Source organism: Lynx canadensis, chromosome D1 (assembly GCF_007474595.2).
Source record: "Lynx canadensis isolate LIC74 chromosome D1, mLynCan4.pri.v2, whole genome shotgun sequence".
NCBI lineage: Eukaryota > Metazoa > Chordata > Mammalia > Carnivora > Felidae > Lynx > Lynx canadensis.
Genome location: NC_044312.2, coordinates 90,282,463 through 90,300,772, shown reverse-complemented (window position 1 = coordinate 90,300,772; position 18,310 = coordinate 90,282,463). Strand labels below are relative to the sequence as shown.

The following is an 18,310-nucleotide window of genomic DNA, read 5'->3' as shown; positions in this document are numbered from 1 at the left end:
CCCCAACCCCCCACCCTCCCCCGGGATGCTCAGCTCAGGTCCCACCTCTTTGAATGCTCTTACTAATCAGCCTTCAATCTCAGTCCAACTCTGCTCCAGCCCTCCTAGGAAAACACACGCAGAGAGTAAAATATTATGGATTCCCTCTGCCAAACAGATCGGAGGGGAGCATATGACGAGCGAGTCCGTGAACAGACACGGTTAAGTGTCCCCCTCCAGGTTAAAGGCTCGGGAAGAGCCCAAACTGGTTTTAGAAGAGGCCTTGCCTTCCCAGACTTTGTTCAGTGTTTTCCAAGCTCCGCAGACAGGCCGCCCCTCCAGGAAATGACTTGCCGATCCAGCTGAGGACGGCAAACAAAACCCAGGGGACACTGGCTGAGGTCAGGCTGCTGCCTAATCCTGGAGTGGAAGCCGGCACAGAGAGCGTGAGGACAGGATGCATGAAGAGCTGGGGGCGGTGGCGCTTGCAGATTCAGTCCGGCCACACAGCATGGGGACAGGGAGGACGTGTACAAAATGACGTTTATTGAATCTATTTTGGAAACAGGCAACATGAAACGTTTTTGGTTTGTGAGCTCACTCAGAGCTCCGAGTCGTGTTAGCTTCCTGTCATTAGAACTCAGCCACTGGAAGATTCTAGCTTCATCTTCTAAAGGGGCAAAAAAGTGGTTGCAAACACAGCCATCACTCTTGCCGTAGCTCAGATGGCTAAAATGCCCATAAGCATCAACAAAATGGTGTGTGTAGTCTGAAATATTTACAGTACGAGATCAGGCAGGTACATCAAAGGTGAAGTTGTAAACTGGCTAACAGTCATCAGCAAGTAAGTACAGTGGGTCTGGACTGACACTCCCATTCTCATCCTCAGAGCTGACATGTTTAACCGATGACTGCTGTCCTCATCAGGGGCATTTAGTATACGGACAAGGCATTTAAAAGCATATAGATCTTGAACGTTGTAAACTAAAAAGCAAACCCAAGCCTGATTAATTACCTTGCCTGGATCAATGAAGTGCCAAGTGTACCAGTAAGGACACACACCATCAGTTAAATAAATCATCATGTTGTTACTTACTGACGTTCTATTTGCTAACGCACGTTAGTCAATTTGTGGACTTTATCCAACACATACACAGAGATAATTTTTTGTTTGAAATTCTCAGAAGACCTCCTTTGGACACTTCTCTTCCACCCTCTCTTAGAAGAATAAAAATGAGACAACTTCTTAAAGTTTCCAAATCAGAAGCCATCAAAAAAGCATGACTCTGGTCACGTTCCAGATCTTCACCCAGAAGGGATGTGCCATCAAGGCTTCGATGTGCTTAGAAAGCCTCTTCCCTGCTGGAAGCTTACACTGTCCTCGTCCTCTCCCAGCCTCCTCCTGCCATCTTGGAGGCCAAGCTGGCTCCTGTCTCTGAGAGTTCATAAACAGTTTCCAAAGACCAACAGCACACCTAAAAGGTGCCAGAAGGCTTCAGGGGATCCTCCTCGCTTTCCAGGATGTGTTATCAGTGAGGCCAACAGGCAGATACAAAGAGAAGAACAGGGGTTCTAGGTGGATCAAAAGCCCAGACCTGGGGGAGCAGTGTTAAGGATTCAGCACAGTACCAAAGCCTGCTGCCCCAAATAGCATTTTGAGAGCTCAGATGTTAGAAATTCCAGGCACTTCTGGCATCGCTTTAATCACAGGGAATGAACATCTCTCCAAAAGGTCCTGCCCACATTTCCCCCATCTCCCTCTATGGTGAAGCATTGAGACATTCCATTTGCTGCCACCCTCTGCTCACGAGGCAAAGTGAGGCTCCCAGCCTCAGTGCTGTCGACCGTGACACTCACAAACACAGGCCGTTCTGGATTCAAGTCCAGTGGCTTCCGGCGCTCAGCAGCTGATGAGCCCTGCCCACCACGGATCCCCTGCGCCCTGAACAACTTCCAGGCTCCTTTCCTAGGGGGGCTATTTTCTAGTTTGAGGACACACCCCACTGGAAATGAGCAGTGCAAGATCCTACGTGCAAATATTTGCAAACACTTCCTTCTGAAACGATGCACATTTACAAAATTCAAGTCAAATCCAGGAACAGACTAATTGGTTGGTCATCAGCTGGCCCCTCACCCACAACAGGAAAACGGTCAGTGTCTGAAATGAAAGAGGAATGAAGGCACCAGCTACTCCACCCAGGAGGTTAGTTCCTTGAGCTTGGTGGGGAGGCCTGAGAGGGAAATGCTGAGGCTTTGTCAAAGAGGGGACTTCCCCAGCCCCGTAGCCCCTCCTGGGCCAAAAGGCAAAGGTGGCAGGTAGGATCTGGATCCGGGTGAGAACGGCCCTCACCCGCGTGAGGGGGGCAACTCTTTCCAGTAATTGTGAAACTAAAATAAGGAAGGTACACTCCCAGAGTCGTGCTTGGTCGGGCTGCTGCCTCCTTCCACTCCCCACAGAATAGGCGGGAAGGACACCCCTCCACTACCTGTTCTCACCTGTGAGCCCCGCATCACAAGAACCTAACGGGGAACTCCAGAGGCCGATGCATCCTCGCTGGCTTTGTGTGTGGCTCAGCCGACCTCCTGCTGTCATAACGCCAGGGGGGCCCCGGGCTGCATCATTGGGAGCGTCGGACAGTCCACTATCTGGGAGAAAAGCCCGGAGAGGGGGGTCTGGAGTCAGGCAAGCAGAAAGTGAACATTAGGCAGTTGGGTCTGTGTGGCTGCAAAGAGATGGTCACAGTCACAAAAACAGAGAGGTTCACACCCGGGATTTCCACTAGGGCACTTGGGCCAGGCCTGACACGGGCAGCGTCACCCGCAGGAAGAGCCCCTTGGTGAGCCCCTGGGGATGGGGCGGTCCTCGTGTTGGTGACCAGGCCGGAGCTGGGAAGTCCCAGAGGCGGGCATTCAGCTGAGGGAAGCACAGTTCAGCTCAGAGTCCCCCTGGCTGCCCCCTGTCACCTCCTCCAGCTCATCAGGGCTGTCGGTGATGTTGGGCTCACTGGAGCACTGTCGGTGGGGTGGGGAGAAGCTGGGCGGCAGGAGCAGGCACTTGTCCTCACCGCCAGGCTCCTCGCCTAAGCCCGAGTGCATCATGGTGGCCATGGCCAGCAGCTGGATGTCTGAGTGGGCGTTGGCCACCGTGTGCCTTCGGACGCTGCCACATTTCTCCAGGTAGGCTTCCCCCTCTTGCTCCGTCAGAGGGGTCAGAGCCATCTCATTCGGCGGCCGGCTGACAGTGGTCGTTGGGGAGGCGTAGTTCAGGACAGCCACCTTGGGCCGGACCCTGGAGTGGCGTCTCGCTGCAAGACAAAAACCAGCAAAGGCGGTAACTGCCAGGGACACAGGGCCAACCGCGCCTACTCATCAATTTGGGAGGAGAGGGAGGTGGTGGCTCCACCTTCAGGAGTAGCTTCAGGCACAGTTCGGCTGGATGCAAGGGAGGAACCAGAAAGGTCTGCCTGCTTCCCTCGCAGCCTTACCTGTGTGCGCCCGACACTGCCCCGCCGACATTCCCACCATAGTAGGGGTCGCCAAAGGGCTTTCCGGGACAGACTAGCTTCAAGGGGATCTCCCCTCCTTCTCAGCTGCTGCCTGAACTTCACTGCATTTGCCCTAAATCTCCTTTCAACCGGTCTCCTCCAAAGGCCTGGGCACAGCCTGGACCAGCTTCTATAAGAAAACCCCCAGCTCTGTGGAGCAGGAAGTGGCCTCCCCAGTGTCAGCAGATGAAGTGGAAAAGGCCCCAGGAGCTTAAGGTCCAGCTTACCCGAGGGGGCCTTAAAGCTAGGGAATGGGACGTCCTCCAAATCATCTTGACCAGGGCTACAGCGCTCCCCTCCCACCAGGCCACTGGCCCGAGACCTATGTGCTGTTCACGTCCTACTCGCTTCCAACAGCCTCTGGCACCATCAAAGAACGGGCTGGGCTCCACGGATGGCCCCGTGGAGCCAGACACACAGAGGAGGGCTGGACATGAATCATCACCAAACCACCGCTGCTTGAGCTCTCCCCACATTCTAGAAACTACGCTAGGCCTTGACATGCACTCATCTTTTGACTCCTAAAAACTGAGCTTAAGTCATGATAGGTTTATTGGCTCCCACTTTACAGATGAGAAAACGGGAGTATCAGAGAGGTGATGACTTACCGACGTGCGCATCGCTAGAACACGGTACAGCGGGGAGTTAAGGGTGGCCTCCCTGCAGACGCTGCTCTTCCCGGACACCCACACAACATGCACGTAACTACAATAGGCCGAGTACCGCCAGGGAAGGAAGGACAAGCCAAGTGCATGGGCTTCAGAGGCAGGGACAAGTGTATCCATGTGTCAGGGCGGATGTAGCCCGGAGCCGGTCTTCAGAGTAGCAGAGCTCCCAGAAGGGAGGAGTGACAGCATTCTGAGCAGTGGGAACAGCCCGAGCAAGGTGCCGAGACAGGTGCGCCACCGGGCCCCAGCCTGGCCGAACACTGTACGCATGAAACAGTGGGGACGTGCACAAGCAGGCGGATGGCCCTTGGTCCTGCAGGAGGGCCCCTGAAAGCCAGATGGAACCATCGGTGATCAGACAAGCCCGGGGATACGGCGCAGGATGGGGGCTGTGCTCCAGGAAAATGCACCCTGCAGGAGTTATGCAGGGTTGGAGCCCGAGGGCCCAGAAGTGAGGAAAGCCAGGATCACGACAAACCTACATCCCCTCCGTGTCAGGGAGGTCTCCTCCCCACGCTCCTGGAGAGGCAGCCCATCTCTTCTCTCACGTGGGCCCTTCATCTGTATGACGAGTGGGATGAAGGACCCCAGCGAGAGACAGGACCGAGAATGGAGGGCTGAGGACCACGTGGGTTCTGTTCAGCCTCTCTCTTTCTACCGGGGCATACACGACTTTCCACAGCTCCCATGTCCTTGAGACCCCGAAGGCCCCCCAAAAGCACCCTCTCTCAGCAGGGGGATGCAGCAGGCCGCAATGGAGAAGTGTGACAGGGCTGCTATTCCTGAACACTGGCAGGATCAGAGGGGAAGACTTAGTCCCTAAAAAGAAAGCAAACAGTGCTGCTCAGAGACTGTCCTTGGGGACACACGGCCCACTCTGCTTTAGTTTACTCTTGGCTCTTCCTGTGGGTCTGGAGGGCCCAGACGCACACTGTCGTCACTTCCGGAGCTCACGCTCCTAGACGGGCATCACAGTGAGATGGGCCATGTCCCCTGCAAAGCTCTCCGTGACCCCTGTCACTGGACGGTTCTGCATGTCCTTATATACACATATATGCACAGGCAGCGACAAGAGAATGAAATCTTAAGCCCTAGGATAGAGTCACCAAGTCTGCTGGCTCTGAGCCCAACAGGAAATCTTTGGCAGGTAACTAATTATTTCTCAAGACCCAAGTAATATGTAGAATTTTACTGTGTTCCCATCCACTTTCTCACTGCTGAGTCCCAATCTCCCTTTGAAATACCAAGGCTACTCTCATTATTCCCATTGTTCAGATGAGGAAGACTGAGGCTCAGCCCAACTCTCACAGGCTCTCAACAGCCATGCCCAGACTTTCCCCACTGCGTGCTATTGTGTCTCAGGATTCCACTGCTGCCTGACCCCCCCCACGCCCCCACCCTCTGATGCCAGGTAATAGCAAACACTGTCCCCTGAGGTGCCAAATAAGAGGCTGCTACTGGCTGGGAGAGGCTAGTTCAGCGGCCTCTTTGGGGAAGAATGAAAAGGAGAGATGAGGTGGCAAAGAGCGACCAAGAAGCAAGGATCCCATTAAAGAACCATCCTTAAAAAAATGCCCTCGAAAACCATCCATTTGTCCCCTGCTATTAGAAACAAGCACCTACAATAGGTAGTTGCAAAGATCTGTGTTGTGGCCCAAACCTTCAACCAGCTGGGCAGGAGACCGGGCTAGACTGTTCGGTGAGCATTTACTACACGCAGATCCAGGAAGGGGAAAGAGCTAGAGCAAAGGCTGGGCTGGGCCCAGGACACAAGGTAAGTTGAGGGCATGGGGGATAGATGGGGGACACACACAGCATCTCTGGAGGAAATGAGGATTGTTTGATCGTTTCCAGGGGCCCTACTCCAGTAGAATGAGCCAGGAAGGGTGTTTCAGATGGGTGCCTGGATGTTCTCCGTCTCTCTCCCACACTGTTAGCCAAGAAGCCCAAAGTCCTGGGGGCGGTGGGGGGGGGGTTGGGGTTAACAGGCAGAAGAGACAAGGGAGGCCACTTTAGCTGCTGCTGCAAGCTGAAGCTAGAGTGAGAGTGGTCAACATAGAGGAGGGGGTCTCCATAACATCTGCCCTCTCCTGCCCCAAACATTCTGAACTGCAACATGCAAAACGCTGTGGTCGCTGCTGGGAGGGAGAAATGTGAATCTGACATGGGGCCCGCCTCAGGGGCCCAAGCCCAGTGCACGTGTGTGTGTGTGTGTGTGCACATGTGCATGTATGTGGTGGGGGGCTGGGTCAATGAGCATCTAGTACGTGCCATATACTGTATCAAAAAAGGAGGTGCCTCACCGACATGGTCATCTTCTGACCATTTTGTAGAAAAGGAACCTGAAGTGAAGATGTGAAATAACTTTCCAGCCAGTCAGCGGTGTAATCCGGATTCAAGCCCAGGCCTCAAGGCAGAGCTCCTGCATGCCCACTGGGAAGCCTACACACAAGTACCTGTTAAAACCAGATCAACAAGTGGGGGCACCTGGGTGGCTCAGTCGGTTAAGCGTCCAACTTCAGCTCGGGTCATGATCTCACGGTCCATGAGTTTGAGCCCCGTGTCGGGCTCTGTGCTGTCAGTCCAGAGCCTGGAGCCTGCTTCGGATTCTGTGTCTCCCTCTCTCTCTGCCCCTCCCCCACTCACGCTCTGTCTCTATCAAAAAATGAATAAACGTTAAAAAAAAAAATAAAACAAACAAAAAAACCCAGGTCAAGTATGGAATTGTTGAATCACTGTATTGTACACTTAAAACTAATATAACACTGCATGCTAACTCTACTGGAATAAAAAAAAAAAAACGAACAAGGTCAACGAATGACAGGGCAGAGGTACAGGCAGGAGCTCTCTGAGGAGTCAGAGGAGGAGAAGTCTTGAAGAGGAGTCATTTCGGATGGGCCTGCTCCAGAGTGACTGACGGATGGAACCCAGACATTCACTCACACACTCACTCAGAGCAGACACCTACACTAGGGCCTGGGGTACAAGAGGAACCACACGTTCCCTGCCCTCGACGAGCTAACAGTCTAAGGGGGAGACTGACAAATCATCAGGCATGACTATGCAGCATGGCAAGGGTCGGGATGTGGTCCGGGGAGAGGCACATACAATTTCTCATCTGGAGGCATTCCAAGGGGGCCAGGCTGCCTCTAGCTGGGGACCATATCATAGCAGGTAGCAGCTCTGCCTGGGCCCTGCCCTGAGACAGGGTGGCATCTTCCTTCTCTGTGTTCAGCTCTCTGCAGCTCAGAGACATCAAGTAACTGACTCTAGGCCACACAGCCAAAGCGCAGCCCTTGTGGTTTCTGAGGCCCCGCTCCTTCTGGCCTTGCCTCTCTCCTTATGGCTGTTCTCTGCTGATGACTCACGGGAGAGGCCTAGGACTCTTCCTTCTGCCTGCTGGGTGGAGTGTTTTGGTTCCCAAGACTGGGTGTGGGCAGAGTGGAGACCACAGGGGCCGCTGGGCTGTGCAGAGTCCCCCGGGGCAGACAGCGTTTCCTCGATAAGCTCCCACCAGACTCCAGAGTCAACCTCAGACAGGCACGTCAGCTGCGGCCCCAGTGGGGTCAGACCACAGGCCAGGCTGGAGCTGAGACAGCTACCCACACTGTTGTTGCCTATCATCTTCCCGGCCTTCTCATTTGTACCAGGGAAAGTCAGGCCCTGCCACTCAGAGAAGAAAATCTCCCTTTAAGAGGCTGATTAAGCTGTGGTCATCCCTCGGGGGCTGAAATGGGTCCTTCCCTTGCAACGGTACCCTTTGAGCTGGGAGAGGAGCCGTGTCCTGCCACCTGGGCAGGCACCCACCTCCAGACCTCCTCCTCCTCCTCCTGCCTTTCACACGGGGTGGGGCAAGGGGAGCCTTTCTGCCTTCATCACTCCCCAGGCGCCCCACTGAGCTCTGGCATTCATCCCCCTACACCGGAGCCAGCAATGGCAGTTCCTTTCAAACCCCAGAGAAGCAAAGCCTGGATGAGGCGGTCCTCGGGCCCTTTGTGGGGGACTCGTTCCCAGGCCTTTGATCTCCCAGGCTCGAAGGAGTGGCCGCCATAATGCGGGTATTGTGCCCTCTGCACGCCAAGCCCATTGTGGACGTCCCTCTCCAGGCCCAGGCACCTGAAAGCCCATGAATGCCTACTTGTCACGAGGAGAAGTTACAGGGTCTTGAGGAAAAGGGCCCTCCCCTGGAGACACAATGGAGGAAGATCTGTGGGAGGCCAGGGCTTTTGTGTGAGAAAAACACAGCACTGCTGAGTGTTCTGAGTGTTTGCTGGGGGGCCCGGGAGGCAGCCAGGGCAGCAGCTTGGAGACTTCGGGAACTAGAAAGGTAGGACAAAACAGTTTTGTTTTTGTTTTTGTTTAAAGATTTTACTCCTCACCTCCACCTCCCCACAGCTCTGGAAAAGGGACTGCTTTGGAGGAGAGCCACATTGCGCACACAGTTGCTCCCACGAGCCTCAGAGTCCTCTCCCTCTCTCTGCCAAGCCTCGTATATCAGGGGGTGAGGCTCGCTCCTCACACCCATCGGCCTGGCTGACAGGAAGAGAGCTTTCCCCAGAATCCCCGTGGGGTCAAACGTGCCTGGACAGGCGCGTGCAATGAGGGGCGCCCCCTGGAGAAACCGCTTCTCTGTCTCTGGTCATCTACTCCACGCAGCCCTGGGGAGGTCTCTTCCGGAGTCTGAGACTGAGACAACCACAGCACTCCCCCACCCCTCAGTGGGCTGTGCAAAGAGGACAAGTGCCTGGTCAGCACCTGAAACATGGCAGGCATTTTGATAAGTGGTGGCTTTTGAGATGAGCGTTCCAGCTGCCCTCGACCGCTCCTCACCCCTGGATGCCCCCCCTCCCCTTCCCCTTCCCCACCCCACCTTTGCTCCCCTCACCACCAACCCCGCCCCCGCCCCAGTGGACCATGGCAAAGCCCTCCTGTGGCTTCACACTTCAGTTGGTGGTCTGCACGCTCCTCTCCTTCAGGCAGGATAAACGTCATGGTCTCCATGTTTTACTGAGGGGAAGACTGAGGCACAGAGAATCCTCACTTTATCTGGCAAAGGAGTGTCCTCAACAGGGAAGAGATCCATTGTAGCCATGTCAACTTTTTAGTATCCAGAGGTTCGGGGTGAAATGTCTGGCCCCGGAGCCCTGAGGAGCTAAGGAATAAGGGGGAAGGATCACCTCCTCAGCTGTCCCTCAGTAAAATCACAATGACCTTCTAGAAACTGACAGGGGCGGGGGGAGGCTGGAGCATGTAGGATAACTGGTAAAGTGCAAACAACCTGGGGCTTTCAAATCCCAGCTCCAACAGCCAAGTGACCTGAACCCTCAACTGTAAAATGGGAACAATGGTGCCCACTCTGCGGTATGGTCTCCAGCCCACCCAGCATAATGCCCAGGATGTAATCTGTGGCCTGTGCCTTCCCTGGCCACCAGCCGCTTTGCAACTCTGACGGTATCTTGGTTTTTCAAATGCTCCAGCCCCTCCCCCCGCCCCTGCCCCGTTCACCACTCTCCCTACCCCAAAGGCCTCCCAAAGATCTCTCCCTCTCCCTGGGATAGCTCAGCAAACAGCGAAGGGAGACTACCTCAAATCCATCCTACAGGACTCAGCACAGGTATCACTTCCTTTGGGGAGCCTCCCCTGGTTCCCCCAGTCCAGGTGAAGTGCCCCTGCCCTGGGCCCTGTGGCCGATGTACTTCCCCCATTCAGAGAACTTGTTCATTAATGAGTCATGATGTACTGTCTGAGACCTCCTCACTGGACCGTGTGCCCCACAGGGCAGAGATGGGTCGGTTTTACTCATGGATATACCTGCAGCACCTCCTAAGGTACCAGGGGTAAGGTTTCAGTATACATTTGCTAAAATAATCATAATCAAACAATCCATAAGAGTCATTTTCTTCCCCTTCTGTCCCTCCTGAGACAATGCCCCACACAAGGATTGTCCTTGGTATAAAACAAACAAACAAACAAACAAAAAACAAACAAAAAAACCTCAGACCTTTGCTTTATACTTTGACAAAAGAATGTACTATCCTAACTGGGAAGCCAAAGGTGTCCCCTCTTGGAGTAAGTACTCCCAGAGCAAACTTCCAAATCTGTCCCTGTTCCTGGCTCTAGGCCCAGCCAATGGCAAAGTCCCCGACGTGGCCCAGCTCACCTGATGGTGTCCTGACATCTACCCGGATCCTCCTGTCCCAAAGTGGGTGAGCCGGCAAGCCAGTGGGCTGAGCTGAAGTAAGAAGGTGGGCTCCAGGGAGGGCGTAGCAACGTGGCGCCCCGCTCACGGCCAGAGAGGCAGGGGACGGTTTGCCCTCAGCCGCCATTGCTACTCTGGCTCGTGCCAGCCCCTGGGCGGAATGAGTGAGTGAGCAAGGGTGGAAGAGAGGGCGGGGGAAGGACTGGGCAGGCGGGCTGGGCCAGCACCCCAGATGTGCGGTGGCTGTGGCTAGGCTGGTGTCTCCAGAGAAAACACACGAAGGGGCCAGGAAGACTGGCAGCCAGCCCTGCTTTGCTTGCAGTAGTGAGGCCCAGGAAGGGGTAGGAGCCAGGCTGGAGGCTGTTCCTCTGCCCTTTCCTTTGACGCTCGGCTGCAATTCCATTAAAGCAAGGAGAGGAGGCAAAAGATTCCCAGTTCAGGGAATCGCTTTTCACCTCTGCAGCTCTGTATGGGCGCCAGTCAGCCCCGCCTTGGGGTGCAACTGCCTGTCGTCCATCCACTAAGTATTTTTTGAGTGCCTACTATCGCCAACCACCATTAAAGTCACTGGGGATAGAAAAATTCCTGCCTTTGGGGGACTTTCATTTCAAAGAGTGACAGGAATGTGTCTTATGATAAGCCTGTTATACGGCTATTTCCCCATCTGGACCGTGGTTTCACAGAGAGAAGGAACAGATCCCGTTCACCTCGAGATTCTCCAGGGGGCCAAATGCAGAGCCTGACACTAATGCTAGCCTTACAGCCACCAACAGGATTTGTCCCCCAGTCCACGAGCCCCTTTCCTTGGCATGTGGGCCCTGGCAGTACCTACAGACAAGGAGGGGGTGACAGCAGCTCAATTTCATCTGTCCCTGGCCGCACATAAAATGAGTTGGCTTCACATTTCAAGCTGCTTTCAAGGGAAAATCCATCACGGGTGGTTTCTGCACTCGAGTGTGTGGGGCGTGTAATAAGGTATAGTTTCTGGTGATCAGATACAGGAAAAGTATTGCAGGCCCACAGAGAAGATCAAAGCCACTGATCAAAGATGCGGATCAGACAAGCAACACCACAGAGGCACAGTCCCTGGGGAGGCATCGTCAGGCGGGGAGGGTTACGGCCACACAGGCCAGCAGGACACACGAGTGATTACCAGGCACAGATCTGCACGGACCCACATCAGAAGTCAAGGGCTTGGACATAATCCAGGCTCAGGAAAACAGAGCTGGCAGCATTATCACCAAAGCACCCGGCAGCCCGAGAGCCTTGCCCCTTACCCAACATAAACGCAGGACCCGAGACACCGCGGTCCTCACTGATGCCGAGGAACGGAGACACCACTTGCTTCACCAGTTCCTCCAGCTGCAAATAACCCTCACTTGGGCCTGTGGGCTCGTGAACACTCTGGAAATAAACATCCAAGAGAGACAAGGGTCAGTCAAAAGTTGCCAGGGCCAGCTGGCACTCAGCCACCAAGTCCTGATTGCCTTCCTACTACATTCAAAGTGGTGACACCAGCAGGCGGCATCTCTGTGGCTGGAATGAAGGAAACTGAGGCTTAAAGCCCGAGTCACTTGCCATGGGTCACAGGGATCAGAACTGTCCAGGGCAGGTGGGACTGCCCACTTTGGTCCCAACCATGTAATCCCACCCCACTGCCACAATGCAGGCACTTTACACGGACCAAAGCAGAGGCCTCTCAACAACGCAAGGAGCCAGGGACCCTCCCTCATCGTCCACCTTCTACAGATGAGGAAGTAGCACCCAGAGAGCTCAAGTAACTTTCCCAGGAACACTCAGCTGGTGAGTGGCAAAAACCTGGGACTGGAATGCCGGCTGTCTGGCTCTGAACCCATCTTACTGCCACTTGTTAAGGAGGTTAGAAAAGAAAGGGGGACAGAATATGGAAAAATCCAGAACAGTAGAAGAAAGGGAGACTCACTGTGGAGCCAGACAGATGTTAGGCACCAAGATGAAGAAGAGTTAGTTCAAAAGCCCAAAAGGACAGGAGTCCTCAGGGCTAAGCCTGAACAAACACCAACTAAAACACATGACAACGGTCAAAACCAAAAAGGAGACAAAACATGACGAAGGTTCTCTAGAAGACCGGTAGACTCCTAGGGAATCCAATATCTTGCTGGAAAGGGCTCGAAGCCTTGCTCTGTGTTGAGGGACTGCGGAAAGACAGAGAGAAAAGGCTCCGTGGGGGCTCCCCTCGGCCCAAGAGGACGTCCCACCAAATTCTCAAATTGGAATTGATGTTACAATCACCTTTACCTAAAAAGTAAAAACGCCTCACTGTGCTGGAGTTTTCAGGGATTAGAGGAAAAGATGGTGGAGGGGTGAAGCGGGAAGGGCCCATCCCACAGGTGGGGGAGGCCTGGGTGGGGTGGAGCCTCCCCTGCACACAGGCTGACTTGGCCCCTTGTCAGCTCCCCCCACCACGGAGACGGGGATGGCTGGGGGCAGTGACAGGGAAGGAGTGGCTTAAGGAAACACAAAGGAGGTTGCGGAAGTGGGCTGTGGGGACAGAAGACTTGGAGGCTGGGGCTGGGAGGGGTGGGAAGGGAGGAGATGCAGAATAAACACGAGTGGGCCTCAGACTCCCTAGCACTGGCAGGGGACAGGGGACAGGGGACAGGGGACGGTGGGAAGAAGGCAGGATGTTTCTCATGCCCTCCGGGCTCTAATACCCCTCAGCGTGGGCCGAAGCCATGGAAGCAAAGGGGGGAAAGCACAGGGCCTGCTTCACTGGGGAAGGAAATCCTCAAGGCCACAGAGGGGAGAGCGGAGCCTTGTTAATGCTCCCCGGGAACCACCCAGGCCTCAAGAGTGCAGCAGTTTCAGCCCCAAAACCACCTCGACTGGTGTTCAGAGCTGAGGAGACTTTTTTCTTTTTCATTTTTTTCCTCCTTGTTATTTCTCAGGGATATTTCTCTGAGATATTTCTCTGTTATTTCTCTGCCTTCTCCTCCCACCCCCCACCCAAGTGTTTCCCCCACTACGATTAATAAACGCTAAACAGAGAGGGGCAACAGAGAAAGGAGAGGAGGCAAGAGGTGGGAAGAAAATGGGTTAACAAGTGCATGGTTTGGAGCTGGATGGTTTTCTCCCAGGGTAGCTGCTGGACAGCCTGGCTTGCACACAGCCCTCAGCCTGGCCGCCGGACTGCTATGTATTTGCAAGGCCCAGTGCAAAATGAAAATGTGGGGGTCCGTTACTGAAAAATTATTAAGAATTTCAAGACGGCAGTGGGAGAGAATTAAACCAAGCACAGGGCCCTGCTTGGCATGGGACCCCGGGTGACTGCACGGGTATCCCTCAGAAGGCACTGTTCTAGGATGATCTCAGAACCTGTCTGTACCTGCCAGGAGGAACCAGATCTCTCTAGTGGTCAAAACCGCTGGTCCAGCCTCTCCCTGGGGTAGCTTGATACAGCCCATAGCAGGGAAGTTGGAGCCCCTTGCGTATTTTGGGGAGGGAGAGGTTTGTTCAGTGACATTTTGGAAGAGCACTGGAAAAGGGAGAGAAGGCCTGAGAAATGGCTCTTTTCTCTGTACGAGTCAGGCAGGGAAAAGCCAGCCCCAGATCTCATGGCACTGGGGAAAGTGGGGGTCTGGGGAGAGAAGGGAGCAATTCTAACTACTGGGACCCAAATTTCCTGCAGTTGGAATGATCCCAGGGCACGGCAACCTGCTAGTTGCATTCAGACCCAGCAGCTGCCATCCTGCTATTCAAGACGACAGACCTGGACTGGCCAAGCATCCCGATTCGTCACTGTCACATTCCCAGCCCTGGGCTTTATAGCTCCCAGGGTGAGGAAGAACGTGGGCCAGAACTAGTCCCACGAGACCCTTGGGGGAAATAACGCCAAATGCCCAGCATTAAAGGGGACCATCTTAGAAGCTTATGTAGCATCTCCCAGGACCCTGGGGGGACTGCTGGAGGGCAGGCAGTTGTAGCTGGGCACGGCTCGGTGGGCAGGTAGCAAGAGCTGAGGACTGGATGACAGATCCAGATCTTACAGATTAGGACGTGACCTTAAGCTGGTTGGCCAACTCTCTGAAACTCCATCTCATCTGTGAAAACAGGAAAACAGGGACTGTTTCCTTGCCCAACTTCCCAGACCTCTGTCACGACCATGGAGTTTCTCCGACTGTACTTCTGTCTGCCAAGAGACAAATCCCAACTACGTGATGGTCACTGTCAGGGGATTTGAGGCCAGAGACCTGGGGTCAGTCCTACTCAGGCTCTTTCTGGCTGTGCCATCACTTGCGGAATGGGTGTTTTGTTTACCTTTCCCCGGGCCTGCTATGTGCTGAAGGAACAAGAGGGAGGAGCAAACATACAGACCTGCCTTGGCCTGAAGGGGACCGTGGATCCTGGAAGACTCTGCTGTGTAGGGAGACACAAAGGGGGTGCCAGTGTGGCCGCAGTTTCCAGGTGAGGCTGGGGAGGTGGGAGGACCGGAGGCCAGGGTACAGACTGGGCTGCTCTCCTAAGATCCCACCGGGAACCCCACAGACAGCGGTGTGGACTGGGGGCCAGGAGGGATGAAGGAAGCATCTCCCAGGCAAGCAGGCTAACCCCTACGGGGCTTCGGGGGGATGACGGCGGCTTTCTCATGTGATTCTTGGGTTGTCCAATGTGGGAACGTGGTGGGCGTTTCTCATTAGTACAGAGACAGTCCTTTTTGGTCTGCTGTCAGCAGGTGGGGACCCCCACCCCAGTTCTCCCTCCAAAAGAACAAACAGCAACAACAACAAAGGAACACCTGTCATCCCTAAAATATTATAAATGGAAATAAGAGGGGGAAAGCCCAACTCCTCTTTCCCAATTGTCCTATCCAAACCCTAAAGGGCTCATTTTCTAGACTTTTTCCGTGGGATGCAAGCTCTGCTTTATGCATCCCAGACATGAGCCCACACACACACTTTCTGACCCCCACGCCTTCTCCTTCCCTGCCATAAACATGCCTGAGCTGGTTTTCCAGACATTTAAGCGCCCTCTTGTCCTATTAGGCAGCTCTTGCTCCTCTGACTTCAGGAAAGGGGGAGAATGCCCAGAAGGACGGCCTAGCTTAGACAGCCAGAAGGCAACAGCAGCTGGGGGAGGGGGAGACCAGGGCCCCAAGCCTGCTGTTCTACCCCTGCCAAGAGGGCAGCGGGGTCACCACCAGCCTGACCAACGATGGAACCGGCTGCCCTGGGGAACGGCTCAGACCTGATGCTGTGGCAGCTGAACTTGTTACAGAGGTGGAGGCATAGTTGCCATCTTCTGGGGCTGTCCCTGGGCTGCAGCTCTGTTTCTTGGGAACTATGCACCCCCGTCCATCGGATCGGGCTCCCTGACGCCATGTTTATGGTACTCGACCCAAGGTCATGGCTGACTGGCAAAGGGGAGTCGTGTAGCCAGAGCTAGACAAATCCAATTCTTTCCCCTGAGTGTACATAGCTCTGAATCTTACCACCTCTTGCTGAGGGAGCTTGGACAAACACACACTTCCCGGGTTTCCATTTCTTCATCTGTAAAATGGGAATAACAACACTGTCCACCTCATAAGGTGGTCGTTTGGATTATCTGATTCAGAAATCAGCCAGTAGCATTAGCTCATCTTCCCACTGTTGATTCAAAACTGGGATTGAGAGACAACCATCTGGGTCAGCTCTTGGTGGAAACACGGGAGTTGTGTGTGGGATGCCACGTTTGGTCAGGTGCAAACCAAAGTACCGAATACAATTCTGCAGAAGGAAGGAGAAAGGGAGAGACACCAAGTCCACGAGGCACCGGGCAGGGCCAGGAGAGGTAGCAGCAGAGAGAAACAAGGCAAGACTGGTAAGTGGTGAAAGGCTGGCAGCTTTGGGGCCTGATGTGGTCTCACTGTAGTCTCTTAGGGTGCCCACCTGCCTGGGAACCCTCTAGGGAGTTCCTGGTCTGGCTTCAGCTAGGCTACAGCACGCTCTTGTGGTCGCGTGTGACTTATGGATCACTGACATGCAGGAGAGCGGGGAGGGTGCTTCCTGAATGACAAGACCTGCTTCTCTGGCCCCCACTGGGATCCCAGCATGGAGCACGGTGCCAGGGGCCTCACAGGCACTCAGTGGAGGTACAGCAAGGGAACAAATGCGCTAAGGCACAGGAACAGCTACACTGAAGAATACGAGCTAAGCTAAGATGTTCAAGTCGTTTGGTCCCTCTGCCATCCCACAGGGTCTCTTCCTCCCTTGGCCACGTGGCCACATCTCCACCGGGGCCTCACCCACCTGCAGGACAAGCAACATCTGGACAATGGATGAGGGCGGCTGGGACCGGGCCAGCAGCAAGTCACCCGGCTTCACCTTCAGCAGGACCAGGTCGCGGAAGCCCAGCAGAGAGATCTGGCGGATGGTCAGCTCCTGGCCCTGGAGAGGAGAGAGGGGGCAGGGCTGGGAGGTGAGAGCCCGCTGGATATGCCACTAACCACGGGGGTTCCAGGACAACCAGTGTGTACAGAGCACCACGATGGGCCGGGATGAGGTGTCTGCAGACCTGGGTGGGGAGAAGACTGCCAAAAAGTCGAAGATTTGGCCCCTTCCTCCCCCCGTCCTTCCGAATGAAAACTTCATTTAAGATTAAGGTGTGACTCAGAGGTGCCTCGTGGCTCAGTCGGTTAAGCGTCTGACTTCAGCTCAGGTCATGATCTCACAGTTTGTGGGTTCGAACCCCGTGCTGGGCTCTGTGCTGACGGCTCGGAGCCCGGAGCCTGCTTCCGATTCTGTGTCTCCCTCTCTCTCTGCCCCTCCCCAACTTGTGCTCTCTCTCTCTCTCTCAAAAATAAATAAAACATTAAAGGAAAAAAAGATAAGGTGTGACTCACTCAATCTGCCTAAGTGACCCAAGATGGGACAAGATACATGGGGGCTATGCTGTCATGGGGGGCAAGGGGCATTCAGGAAGGAGGAAGAAAGGAAGATGGGGGGAAGCGAGAGAAAAGATCAACACTAGCCCTGCCCCCCACTTTCAAGGCTGCTTCCTCAACTTTGCTTAATATGTGAGCGCCTGGTGCATGACAGGCAAAGAAGGAAAAACACGGGGACTCATTTTGACCGTGCAGGGTGCAGGCGGAGGATGAACATAACTAATAATCCTAAGAGCTGATACTACCCAAGCTCCATGTGCAAGCCATGACTCTAAATATTTTAGATGGAAGTAACACGTTTAGTCGCCACCCTTTCGGATAGGTACTATTACAAAACCTACCCCGCAGATGAAAACCCTGAAGGACAGGGCTATGGTACTATATCCAGGGAAGAGCTGGATCTCAAACATTAACCGGTTGATTTTAGAGCTGCCAAAGTTTCCCAAAAGAGAGAGGAGGGCCTCTTTCCTAGACTCTCCTTTGCACATATATATACAACACACACCAAAGATGGGTTGCTCTTGGGAGAGCCAAAGATATCATCAAGGCACCTGCCAAACAGGATGTAGCTTTTCATCCCACAAGTCTGCCAAGGCTTAAGGAAGTTTTACATTTCCCGTAACTCCTTAGGGTTGCCATCCCCGCATCCCCCCCCTCCCTCCACCAAGAGATGCACACAACCACCACCAGTGCCTTCCAGGCTCGGGTCAACCACCCCTCTCCCTGATTGCCTTCCCCACCTCCTTAAGGTGCTACAGTTGCTACTTTTTGCCCCACACGCCAGCACTCGACACTGACCGCCTGTCTCTTAGGTCTCTGCCCTCGCTTCCCCTCCAGGGTTCCTTTCCCCTTATGAGGTAGGAAGATGAAGGCAAGCTTCCACACCCTTGAACACAGTAGGTACTCAAAACCACACCTGTCCAATGAGGAAGTAGGTGTCAGACACCCATCCAGGCAGGGGGCTCTAAGAAGGATCTAGCCGGACAAACAGACACCTTGGTGTGTTACCACCAGTAGTGAG

The 18,310-nt window shown here is 54.3% G+C and overlaps 1 protein-coding gene across 16 annotated transcripts in view; it reads right to left on the bottom strand.

Annotated features, from left to right (window-relative positions):
• Positions 1-504: 504 nt before the first annotated feature.
• The window catches only part of PRR5L (proline rich 5 like), a 73,640-nt gene continuing 55,834 nt past the window's right edge, over positions 505-18,310 (bottom strand). For 10 of the 16 annotated variants that reach the window (XM_030332894.1, XM_030332895.2, XM_030332890.1 and 7 more), the window contains 3 exons: positions 16,655-16,792; positions 11,669-11,795; positions 505-3,284 (listed from right to left, as the gene is read on the bottom strand). In XM_030332894.1, coding sequence (XP_030188754.1) covers positions 2,890-3,284; positions 11,669-11,795; positions 16,655-16,792 — 660 coding nt within the window. In that variant the 3' untranslated portion in view covers positions 505-2,889. Of the gene's footprint in view, positions 3,285-3,591; positions 4,520-6,404; positions 6,649-8,330; positions 8,948-9,073; positions 9,345-11,668; positions 11,796-16,654; positions 16,793-18,310 lie in introns of those variants that run through there. The other 6 variants (XR_003972413.1, XR_003972411.1, XR_003972412.1 and 3 more) reach the window with 6 other exon arrangements.